Source organism: Heliangelus exortis, chromosome 12 (assembly GCF_036169615.1).
Source record: "Heliangelus exortis chromosome 12, bHelExo1.hap1, whole genome shotgun sequence".
Taxonomy (NCBI): domain Eukaryota; kingdom Metazoa; phylum Chordata; class Aves; order Apodiformes; family Trochilidae; genus Heliangelus; species Heliangelus exortis.
The window spans coordinates 11973937-11986498 of record NC_092433.1 but is presented as its reverse complement, the minus strand read 5'-3'; the positions used below and the strand labels follow the sequence as shown (position 1 = coordinate 11986498).

The 12562-nt window shown below is 43.5% G+C and overlaps 1 protein-coding gene across 2 annotated transcripts; it reads right to left on the bottom strand.

Annotated features, from left to right (window-relative positions):
* Positions 1–4957: 4957 nt before the first annotated feature.
* CCDC51 (coiled-coil domain containing 51) lies at positions 4958–11594 on the bottom strand. Of its 2 annotated transcripts, none has more exons than XM_071756029.1 (5): positions 11511–11594; positions 9584–9840; positions 9103–9449; positions 8635–8799; positions 4958–7060 (listed from the first exon to the last, which is right to left on the bottom strand). In XM_071756029.1, exons 3-5 carry the CDS (start codon positions 9409–9411, stop codon positions 6284–6286), a joined length of 1251 nt encoding a protein of 416 aa, XP_071612130.1. In that variant the 5' UTR covers positions 9412–9449; positions 9584–9840; positions 11511–11594; the 3' UTR covers positions 4958–6283. The 2 variants fall into 2 exon arrangements, with proteins under 2 accessions (XP_071612130.1, XP_071612128.1); XM_071756027.1 differs by having other exon boundaries at positions 11284–11516.
* Between the last annotated feature and the right edge of the window lie 968 nt (positions 11595–12562).

Sequence of the window (12562 nt, the reverse complement as noted above, 5' to 3'; positions counted from 1 at the left end):
TAACAACTTCACAGGGGACAGAATTAATGGTCCTATTTTTCTCACTCACACTGTCACTTCTGTGTTTCCCAGATGTGCTGGGCTCTTGTGTCATTGATCAGCAAGCATACAGTTAGTCTAACAAATTACTTGCTGTACATGCAGTGACTGACTGTATGAACTGAATACAATTACACAGCCCAATGGCCATTTGCCCGCTGAGCTGACTGCCAGATGTTTGGAAATCCCAGACAAAAGATGAAGTTATGCCTTTACAACCCAGCCACAAATTCTGTGTCGAAAAAGAGGATTTATCTGAGGACATGCAGAAGTGATACAGTAGCTGAAGGTTAAAGGAACCTCCGAGGAAGAGGAAACAGGCACTGACCTGGATGCCAGGGGTGCCCATCACTTTTCCTTTTTGAATAGATGAAGCGACAGATCTCAGTTCAAGGAACAAAGCTGCTCTGAAAGTCTGAATCAGCTTCCCTCCCACATACATTTCTGACATTTCTGAGGAACATACTTGTTACTAGTTCCATGTCCAGAAGTGTCATTAAATATCTACGCTCTTTGTTACAATCCACCAGCCTCTCACACTCCCACCCCTAGCCCAAAAAGCAACTATTTTATGAAGGAAAAAAGATGTCTGAAAGTTCAGAGGTCCTGGGTCCCAGGATCTGGCAGCATGATCACAGTCCCCCAAAGGAAGGATTATTTAGGAGGCAGATGCTGGCTGTCTCTCTGAACCTTTGCTCCTTGGCACTTTGTTGTGCCAAGGAGTCCTTGGAGCCCACTGTATGCAGAGCCCATGAAGTCTCATGAGGGGATGATCCCTTACTTGTTCCTCTCTGCACACAGACAAAGCCATCCTGTTCCACACCCTCTCACTGAATTGCTGTTCAGGTTAGAGCTCACTGAACAAAGTATTCTCATCTCACTAATCAAAAAGGCATTTTAACTGCACTCAAATTGCTTCTACCAAAATCCAGTTTTGATGAGTAAGAATGTTAAAAAAAAAACAAACCACCAATTTTTCTTTGCTCCAACCCATTCCTGACTTAAAACACTAATCCTCTTTGTGCCTTTCCTCCAGAGCCAGTCTCAACCTGTAGCCCCTTCTGTCTGCTAAAAACATTTGCAAGCTTCACTTGCAAAAAGCCCCATGAGAACACACTGGTAAAGAGCAGCTTTTCCTCCTGTCCCAGGCAGGGCTGGTGCAGGGACTGACTGCAGGGTCTGCCTTGAGAGTAGGACAGGAAGAGCTTTTGTGCAGTTGGAGAATATTTCGTGCCCCCCTTCTGCCCATCTTACTGTATTTACAGCCCCCTGGTGTGACAGGGATATTGTCTTCAGGGAGGACTTCTGATTGGTCTGCACTAAAATCTTCTCTAGTCCTTAATAGTAAAGAAAAAGCTACTTCTCAAACATTACACAGCTGAGAATGGTGGAACACAAATATATTGAAGAACAAATTTAGACAGTTTTAAATTTTCATTTGTTCAGAAGATTTAAAAAATATAATTAAGTCCATAAAGGATCCTCCCCTATGAAAGCCCTTGTTCATGTCTGGTTCTGAGCAAGTTCACTAAGTTTCTTATGTAACTATTATGATAATCACAAGGCTAGCAGCTGCTTTTGCTCCTTTTGATTTTCTTCTTACTCTTCCTCCCATCCAAACAGGTGATGAGATGGGTTAAGAAAGTCATGAGGGATATCCAAATGCTGTCTGTAGCTTCTGGGAATACACTGCATTTAGAGCAGTAAATCAGGGACCAACAGAAGATTGACTATGTTTACCTTACTTTACAACTGACTCTGTTCCTTTCAAGTTTTTGCTTTGTCAGAACATTTAGGAAAAGCAGTAAGTCCTTCATCACCCTCATTTGGGCACCTACCACTTTGCTGGCAGCAGTCTGTTGATATTCAAAGACCTGTTTTTGAACATACTTCACAGCCCAGCACTGCTCTGCACCCACAGCCAGCAGGAGCAGAGTCAGAGACTCTGTGCATGCATCAATTTTCACACATCTCAGAATACTTTCTGTCCCAGGACAAAACTGCCTATATCTGTATCAAACCTAATAATATTGATCTAAATTGTCCCTAAAGACTTCCCATGATGAAAACTCCAAAGCCTTGCCACAGCCATAATTATCTTGAGGGCTTAATTCTCCTTAAAAATAAAAACTCTGGCCCAGCTGTTTTTCCTTTCTTTAAGCACACACCTTCTTGGATCACACACCAGTAGCCAAACACCAGAAATCACACTTCTGTTTCATGAGGAAGGTCGTGAATATAACTTGCTTGCAAAAATCTGGCAATAAAATAAAGTTCTAAATATAATATGGACAAACCCAGCATTGACTCCCTTTTTCTAGCTCATGAACCTCACTCCTACTGCAAATCTCAATCCTGCTTCAGAAATAAATAGGACACCTCTACCACCCCTCAGAGCCATAAAGACTGAAGTATTTGTTTTTAGAAAGTATTCCCTGAAAGAAACTGAGTTTTCCAAACAGATAATTAGAATGAAATCAACAGGAGCATCTGCAGCTTCCGACCAGGATCTTGGAACATCCAAAACTCAAGTGCTAGTCATATAAAACTCAAAACTCAAGTGTTAAACGTATATATCCTGATTGTGAAACCTCACAGAATTGCTTTTGTCCTGTATTCAGAAGCAAGATTCACTGTTCCTTTCATGACCGGAAGGAATGGCAACTTTTCAGAATGCAGCTACTGTTAGAAATCTGCCGTGACCTCATTAAATGTTATTTCCATAGCCACGAGGCTGTTTGCTTTTGAGTTACTGGTGGTTTCTCACAGAGCAGTGAGAACTCAAAATAGCTTAGCATAGGCCAGGCTAAGGCCACTGCCACCCATTTTTCCACAGTTAATGTCTGTCAAAAGGTTTCCTATTGCTTTTTCTAGGTGCCTTCATATCTTCTGTCTTGATTGACACTGGAACTAACTTGAATCAGCACTGGCTTTCTCTGACCTACACACAATGCCCAAGTCAGTCCCCAGCCTTCACTAAACCTGTACAGACTTCTGCAACTGCCACCCCCCTCCTGGCTGATGAGTCTTTGGGACACAGGGCTGGCTGAGCCACATTGTCCAGAGAGGACTTTGCTCACAGGAGCAACAATTCAAGTCTCAAAAGGGCTTAGCAAGCAGAATGTTCTTGTTGAGGAAAGCTTCATCTGAGAGACCTCATTCCAAAAGTGAAACCCAACTATCTATTACAGGCTTTGCTACTAAGCCATAGGTATGCAACAAAATGTCTTTTTTTTTTTTTTTTTTTTTTTAAATTTTATTTACTTATTTTTAAACTAGAATAGCCCAGAAAAGCACAGGCAATGAACTATTCATTTGGCCATGGCTGAATCACAAGGAAACATACACTGAGATGACACTGTGCATTGTGTAAACCACTGTTAGTACTGCAGAGGTACCTGAACTAATGTGAGCTCCCAGATAAACATCCCTGTACAGCTGTGCTTTTGTTCAAACTTGTGCATTTGCTGCCTGTGTTACCATGACAAAGGTCTAGCATAAAGTACTGAAGGGATTATGCATGCAGGCTAGGTTAGAGTGTCTTCCTGGAATTTGCCTTCAGCTAGCTCAGGTACAGCTGTTTCTGTTGCAGCCACACCTTCTGGCTTTGGGGTACACATATGGCACAGCACTGGCACAGATCATTGCCACAAGGGAGTGATGATTAATCCAGGATTGAGGGAATATACAAATCTGCCCTCCTAATTATTATAGAGCCACAGTTAATTAAAAGGCTTTCTCCCCCCCCCCAATTTAAATTATTCTGCTGTCACTTCACATATGAGAATTTAGCAAGGAGGAGCAGAAATAAGAGAAACAGTAATCACTGGTAACAGTGAGTTCTGCCAGCTGCACAACATGGCAGAGTCTGTTCCTTAATCTTCAAAACTCCCTACAAGGGATGAGATCCAGTTATTTTCATCTTGATACACATTACACCATCCAGCTGTTCTCAAATTTCAGGCTGTGTATCTCAAACTCATTTTTTTCACAGGTTTATTTGCTACAGTTCTCATTGACTGGGTTTTTCTTCCTGTAACTCTAGCCAACATTAAAGCTGCCTGCTATCATACCTTCTTTAAATGAGTAAGAAAGCAGAGCTCACCAGAGCAATAAACAACCCTTGGTTCTGTATTGTTTTATTTTCTGTAGACAAGCTTAGCCTTGCACCTTTGCTCATTTTTGATGCCGCCAAGTACAATTCAGTGAGTGCTGCCTCAGCTTTCAGGTTTAGCTGCCTAATATTCAGCAGCTTACATAATAAGGGGACCTAACTTTACGGAGTTAAATTGGAGGAAAATAATAAAACCAATCCAGAACAAAATTCCCAGTGACTAATTCTAGCAAAGTAAATAGAACCACTGTACTATACCTTCTTCTTTAATTACACTTTTATCTGACTTTCATCAAGCTCCTGCAAGAAGCATAACCTATAAAAACATCTGTGAAGAGACACCGAAATATTTCAGATTTGAAAATGTATTGATCTGTAAGTATAGTATACTTCTTGAGGCAGAGAAGTGCATGTGAATCCCAGTTCTCCAGCCATCAGATCAGACAGCTTCCCTGACAAGTACTTTTTATTCACTTTACACTCCAAACCTATCTATAAATCAGCAGTGGTCTTTCCCAAAACCACTTCTTGCATAATTCACCTTCCTTAGAATTAGTGAATCATCACAAATCTTTCCTAATAGTGTTTGTTTATTCTGTCACGTTGCAAGAGCACCTAATGACAGATACCAAGTGAAGTTGGTGCCTTATAAAGCAAATGTCACTGTCCCACAGACCTTACAGTCTTAGGAGCTCATAGTCAAAACCTCAAACTCTTCTAACATGGTTACTGGGCAGAAAGAACTAGAAAGACCCAATAGAAAAAAACCAACCAAACAAAAACCAAACAACCACCACAGCAGACTGGATGCTAAACACAATTTAGTCATTCTGAAATGCTTACACAAAGGCATTACAGCATGAAGTGAGTTTGTCATCCTTTGTCTGTGAAGGTTCCACAGAGTGCTCATAAAGCAGGAGTTTCTCATCTGATTTGCATATCTGGTACCATCACATGGAGAAAACAACTCCTTATCTCAGTGATACCAACAAGTTTGTGTGAGGCCACACACAGATACTGATTTTAGATGTTTAGACAAGCCTTTTTTGCTCAAGCAACCATTCTCTACCTTCCAGGAAAAATAGGGAGCTGGACCTTTCACTTTTTTCCAAATACTATTTTGGAGCACTTTGCACAATGCTATTATGATTAATGCACCAGTTTAAAAGCATCTGCTGTAGAACAGCATTTCTATTTCCAGACAGGACAAAACTGAAAAAAAAAATAATAAAACCCAAAGACAGTTCCAATGAGATACTGTCAGAGATAGGAAAGTGCTCCATATATGATCACTAAATCCACAAAATACCTAGGAAGTGATGGGTTAAGGAGTCTGTAGAGAAAGGATAATTGGCTTCCATTGGTATAATAATCATGATCATACTTTATACATCTCTGTATCTGAACCCTTTTTAATCTGTCCCTGCCTGCAAGCAAGGACACGGAGGTATCAGTACCAAATAGCGACTGCTCCAGAAATGCTTCTGGATGCTTCACAACAAACCACCCTATGGAGATGTTACCACAAGCAGTTAAAATACATTTAAGTTACATCACCTGCCTGTCCAGCCACATTGTATCACGCTAACTTCAATCCTCCTTATTGAGATGGGTCCTGTTGATTGTCATGTTGCAAGGCACTGCACTGTATACAGAATTAAAAAAAAAAATAAAATCCGGGCAAACATTTCTACCAGTTTTGCATATGGACAAGCTGCAAAACTATGAAGAAAACCAGAGCAAAATTATAAAGGATTACACATGAAACACGTATATCAGTGATAGATGAAAAGAATCATTTGAACAGAAAATCACAAATACAGTTCCACAGTGGAAGTCACTGACCAGCACGATAGTCAAGAATAGACAGTAAAAGAGTGAAACAGTGAGTGAAATCAAGAGATGAAACTAGAATTTTCTTTACATGAGTTAAAAAACACAATGTATGACAGAGACTGTTAACATGGAGCCTACAGAAGTAGATGGACTAATTCTTCACAAGTTTTCCAAGTATACAGGAGAAAGCATAACAAGAAATGCTAACACAACTTCATTTGGACTTGTACTCTAAGTATGCAGAGTGCAAGTTTACTTTTATTAATCTACTAAAGAGTGGCAATTAACTAGAGATCAGTTCCCTTTAAGTATAATATAGAGTACTGGCAGGGTAATAGCAAACATAGCACATGTCACTGCAGTGCTGTAAATAGAATTTCTCTTGATTTGTGCTTCCAGTCTCTGCTCGGTATCACACAACTCCAAAATCACATCTCTCACAGCAGAAGCCTGCCCCTTACCCTCTCCTGAAGACCTTGGCACCACTCTTTCTGCAGGTCTAGAATGGACTGCAAGTTTAACACTCTGCAGCTCAGAAATCATTCGGGCTATACTGTCCTGCAGGCTGTTAAACTGCTGTTGTAAACTCTCCAGACAGGAGCTGACTTGTTTAGTGTAGTTTAGCTGTTCATTTAAAGGCTTTAAAAGAGAATCTATTTTTATGGAGTCACTCCTGTTTTCTCTAGCTAACAAAATGCCTTCTTTTATTTCCTGTGATGTCCTTGTTTGCAGCATATTTTTCAGGTCTGCTATGACGTCACCGAGGTCCTTCTGCTGTAAGTAATAACTGGAGGCCTGTTCTTTGATGGCTTCTTGCAGATTTATTGGGCCCTTCTGTGCTTCAAGCACCAAGACTTTCAATTCTTGCAACCTTACCCGGTTAACATAGGTGGAACCAAGAACACCTATAATGGCTCCCAGTACAGAACCAATAATAGACCAGTTCTTTGTTTTTTCAGCTCTTGTTCGTTCTTTCTCATGACTTTCCCTCACAGCTGCAGAGAAGAGAGAGAATTTTTCTCTCTCAGATTCTTCTGCATTTAAATAGGCAGCTCGGTACCTCTTCTCTTCCTGCAAGAAACACAGTGATTTGAAGGAAAAGGTATAATATGAAGCTACAAAGTCTGTACTAACACCTCCCCCCAAAAAACAGACCCCAGTGCAGATGAAGGAATGGAAATGAAGAACATCCATTGGTTCTGTTTCAGAAGTTTTCGTTTTAATGTGGGATTTTAATGACTCTACTTAAAGTCAGCGAGACATCATTTTAAGTCAAAACTAAGAAAGGGAAAAGGTCACCAAAAATTACACCTGAAGGCCTTCTACACAAGACTCTGTCACATGCTAATGAAAGAAAAGAGGAAGGAGTGGCAAAAAATGTTCACTTTATCATCCCTGATTACTTCTTCAAACACTACCTTTATTTACCACGCTTCCTCCTTTCAGTTTTAAACCCCTTAAGTATGAAATAAAAATAGGACTGCAAAGGATGTCTTGGCTGGTTCATCTCATAAACAGAAACCGAAACCCTTCTTATTCCTCTGCCTTCTCTTTCTTGCCCTGCTCACAGACAAATGTCTTCCTTTTCTCCCCTCTCACTGGCTTCAGCACAGCCGTTTCTTTTGTAAGCCATTTTATCACAGCAAAACAGTGGAAAGTTATCTGCTTGTTTTCCTGCAGTAAAATTAGACTGTTTAGCAAAGGAATTACTGCTTCTGGTAGTGGTGAGCTTGTCTGTCAGCTAACTGCATCTCCCAGATGTATTACCATTTATTACCATTCTTCTGAGTGTCTATTTCTTATGTAAGATGGCACCAACACCTTATGGACAACAGTGACTTGAGTTCAATCTGTCTTCAAAGTCCTGCAGAGCTCTGTTCTTCTCTAAGTCTCATCCACGCTGACCTGATCCCTTATTTACACAACTACAGCTTTCTAGTTTTTCCCTGATGTTCTACTCACTGATCCAGGCACTCAGTTTAAGCTCAGGCACAGGTACCCACTCTTCACCTGAGCTTTGCCATAAGGTGTTCTTGTTTCCTGGCCTGTTCCCTGCTGTTCCTGCAGTTTCATCTGCATTTCCTGGATTGACTTTGGCTGCTACCTTGTCTTTATCTCTGACTGATGGACTGTTAATAAGCATGTTCCTGTCACCAGCCCACTTGGCTCATCCAGCTGAGGTGCTGTAGGGCTGTGTCCTGTTGGTGAGGATAGTGCCCTAGCCTGCACTGTGGTCAACCTCATCATCTTGCTTCCTTGCTCTCTCTGCTCTCTGACAAAAGCTTTAATAAATTTCCTGGCAGCAGCTGAGAGAGCATTCAGGAATTAACAACCAGAAAGGAACTTCTCTAATCACCTGGAAGGTCAATTCATCGAATCCCAGCTTCTTGTTGACTACTCATCTTCAGGTCACCACTCAACTTTCTAGGCTCACCATCTTCAGCTTTCTTCTCCAAATTTAATGCCCTACTTTAGCATTATCCTATACAATTTGCATAACAGATCAAACAATCCACGATAATTAAGCAAAACGAGCGTAATCAGAAAACTACTTCAGGGCTGAACTGCATCTGCAAAAGCAGTCATTAGTGACAAAAGCAAAGCACACAAATTTCCATCGTATTTGCTCAGTGCCAACAAATTACCTGCAGCAACCTGTGTTCCAGAGTAGCCAGTTCCAAATACTGGGAGTCATCCCGAGAAACCCTGTCTAAGCGGTCCCGAATTTCCTTCAGTTTAATCTGTTGTGCTTCTACATTTTCACGAGCCTCTCGTACTATCCCTCGAGCTACCATAAAGATATTTTCAGCCTGAGAAGAAAGAGTATGTATTTTAGAGACAGTACCAGACAGATCTAAATTGCTAATTCTATGAATCCTGGAGAAAAACCCCCAACCCAACAACAAAACAAACCACGCTCCATTTCAGCCTAAGGAACAAGCTCTATTTACTGACGTGTAAACTAGAACACGTAGTATCTGCACAGACAGTCAAAGCAGAAAAAAAAAAGACATGATTCTCCTCAGGGCATCTTTTTTGCCTCACAGCCCATGTTCATAGTTCCTGTACCTGGACTCACAATGTTTAAATTTCCATGCTACCTCCACATTTACCTCTGTTACTTTTCCCTGAGCCTCTCGAACTTCGTTAATCCCAACAAACTCTTCATATCTGTCCCACCAAGTCTTGCACGTTGCAGACACTTTTTGAAGGGAGTTTTTCCCCACAACAGCCCCAGCTTCTGTCAGCCGATTGAGGAGACCCACGGCCATTTCCACAGCAGATTTGGCTTCAGGCCTCTTGGGTGCCGAGGAGCAGTAAGTCCGCACTATGTGTAAATTCATCTTTGGGCTCCACTTGATTGATGAGTGGTGATACTGCAGACCACAGGACACCGAGGACACTCTTGACTTATATTTCATTGGCCCCCTGTCTGGAATTTAAGCACTGTATAAAAGTGCTACAAGGATGAAGGAGAAAAAGGAAAGTTATTGAAGTGCGGATGATTAATAGACCTTAAAACTACACATGGGTACCAAACAAAATAAATTTAAAGAATGGCCAAGCCATCACTAGCTTTGCACCATCACTTACCTACAGAACTTTCCACAGCTTTCAGCAAAGAGCAGTTCTGCTACAGACTCCTGCTCTTCTGCTGTTAGAAAGTACTCTCACCATGCTTCCTGATTAATTCATCCACTTTGTGAACACTGATTATGTGCAGATCCAGTACCAGCAGAAGTAGCTTCAGCTTAATTTAATCCTTCAGCACAAAAGCAACTGCCATATGAAATTTTGCCTCATGCTTTCACATTCAAGTTCAGTGTACCATGTCACAGGAATTAACAATTCTGAAAAAGAACAGAAAAGAGAAAAAGACAGAAAGGGGAAAAAAAAAAGTCTTGGTAAGAAGATAAATGGAGCTTGATCATACCCTTTGCCTTACTTGCTGAAGAACACAAAGACAAAATCATGAAGGACAGAGAGAAAATACAGAAGTGCTGAACACAACAAATATTCTCATGGGACTGCCTACATAAGTAAAGCATAAGGAAGAGCCATAAGACCAGAAAAATGCAGGTAGTGAACACATGGTTAGGCCTGCATTTTAAAGTGAGCTTAAAAGTCTTGCTTACACTACAAGGGCAGGCTGCTAGTTAAGGTTTATTGCCTACTGGTTTGTGAATAAGTCTTAATTTGCTACTGAGTGCATTCCTCTAAAAGCTTTAAATATAAAAACTTTCAAATAAGGTTCTATATGAAGTTTTAAGTCCTATGTGACTGTAGGATTAACATAATACAAACACATGGCTTATTGAAAAATCTTGAGATGTTCCACAGTTTAAAAAAAAATTAAAATAGTTCTCCATGGTAATTTTAGGTGGCTAATGACATCACATATGTGCAAATAAAGGCATCTCCACAGGAAAGGCTTTTTCCTACTGGAAGACACTTTTGAGCAGCTTTTAGTTGACTACTGACTCTGAACATCACCTGTTCATTCCCTGTTAACTATCTCTAAGAAACAGGAGTAACATAGAGCAGCACTGTGAAAATCTTACCTGCTGGTTTATGCAAACAATAATACAAACAATAAGTAGATCAAATTTACAAGAACATGGAGATGAAGTCAGCTCTCTCTCCTTCCAGCATCACTCATATATCTCACCATTACACCACATACTCTACACTGCAGGCCATGCTCTAGCACCTCAGCTCCACTTTATCCACTGAACTGCTAGAGTTCTCCCTTTTAATTGCATTGCTACACGAAGGGTTTTACCAAATATTCAGGCTACTGAGACAGCGTAGAAAAAAAGAGAAAGTTGATATTTTTAGAACAATTTCTATGCGGACAGTTGCAAACAGACCGCACAGAAAGTAACCTCAGCCTGAGCTAATGGGCAGCTAATCTGATATCACCTGCCTTGTCCCTCTCGCTGCTCCTGGTAGGAAGTTTCCTATTCCTGCAGCCAGTGATGAGAACACTGACTCATTCTTTACCCCTTTGCTACACACGCTGGACACATTTTGCAGCAATCTCTTTTGTCAACATCCAAATGTAAACCCAGGATTTCGGACACGCCACCACACACTCGCAGCTCTACTCTTCATTCCCGGAGGAGGCAAAACTCTGTTTTTTTCTTCCACACGACCGACCCGTTCCCTGCCGGGGGGCCTCTTTCACGACCCCAGTTACGAGACCACGGTTCCGCTACCTCACGGATCTCACAGCGGGGCCGCTGCCGCCTTTAGCAGCCCCGCACAGGCCCGGGCAGCAGCACGTGTCTCACCTCAGCTAAAAGGTGACCGGCGGCAGGGAGCGGCCCGGCCGGGGGAGGGGTTCCCGCCGCCGGCTCTCCCCTAGGCCGCGCCCCACTCCCGCTCCAGGGTGAGCCCGTGGCTGCGTGGGCGGCAGAGTGCGGGTTGAGCCGCTCCCTCGCCCCGGGCAGCCCTCCCCGAGGGTCCCGCCGAGCCGCCCGCCGCCGCCGTACCCTCCCGCCCGGGCAGCCCCTCCTACCTGCCCGGGGTCCGGACCGGCGCCTGAGGCGGAAGAGGCGGTGGAAACGCTACGGTGGCCGCGCGGGGCCAGGCGGAAGCGACCGCCACGGGGGCACGAGCCCGCGTGCGCGCGCGCGCCGGTGCGAGGCGGAACGGATCGGAACGGATCGGATCGGAACGGATCGGATCGGATCGGAGCGATCACCATGTCGGGACGAGAGGGTAAGGCCGGGCCCGGGACTCCCGGTGACGCCTCCCCCTTCCTCCCCGGTCCTCACTCTCCCCTCTCTCTTTGCAGGCGGCAAGAAGAAGCCGCTGAAGCAGCCGAAGAAGCAGTCGAAGGACCTGGACGAGGTAGGGCGGGGGGCGAGACCCGCGCAGCGGCCCGGGTGTGCGGGGGCTGCTCTCCGGCGTCACGGTGCCCCTCGGCTCGTCTCTCCGTTTCACCAAGCGGGGGGCTGCGGGCTGGGGGCCTGCCTGCTCACACCCGGGTCTCCTGGTTCGGCTGCTGGCACCCCCCGGTTCACGGTAGATGCAGCAGTGGTGGCCAACGGGGGGTGGGGAGGATCCGGTGCCACCGAGAGGGATGGAATGCGCTGGCCAGAGTCATGGCAAGTCTGGCAAACTGGTGCGGTCACTGGGGCGTACGGTGAGATGCAAAAACCGGAGAATATCTGTTGTTTAAATAAATTAGATAGTAGTGAGGCTCGTGTTAGAGATACTTAAATGTAAGGGCTCAGTGCACGGCCCTAAGCTGAGCATCGTAGAGGGTGGGTGACACACCCGTGACTGGAAAAAGACAAATAGAAAATCTCTTTGAAAAAGAAAAAAAAAATCATAGCTTTGTCAATAAGCTTCATTGTTAGAGAAGTGGTACAACCAGTTATGTGCCTACAAGGATCCAAGTTACAATAATGTAAAAATGTATTTTAGTACACGTGTGGCAGAGGCAGTGCTCAGTGTGTGAGGAGATACCCATCAGGTACCAGGTTCTTGATGATAGCTCAGGTCACATTCTCAAAGGCAGGAGCAGGACCTTGAAAGGTGACAGGGGGTCAGTGTGGCAGCGTG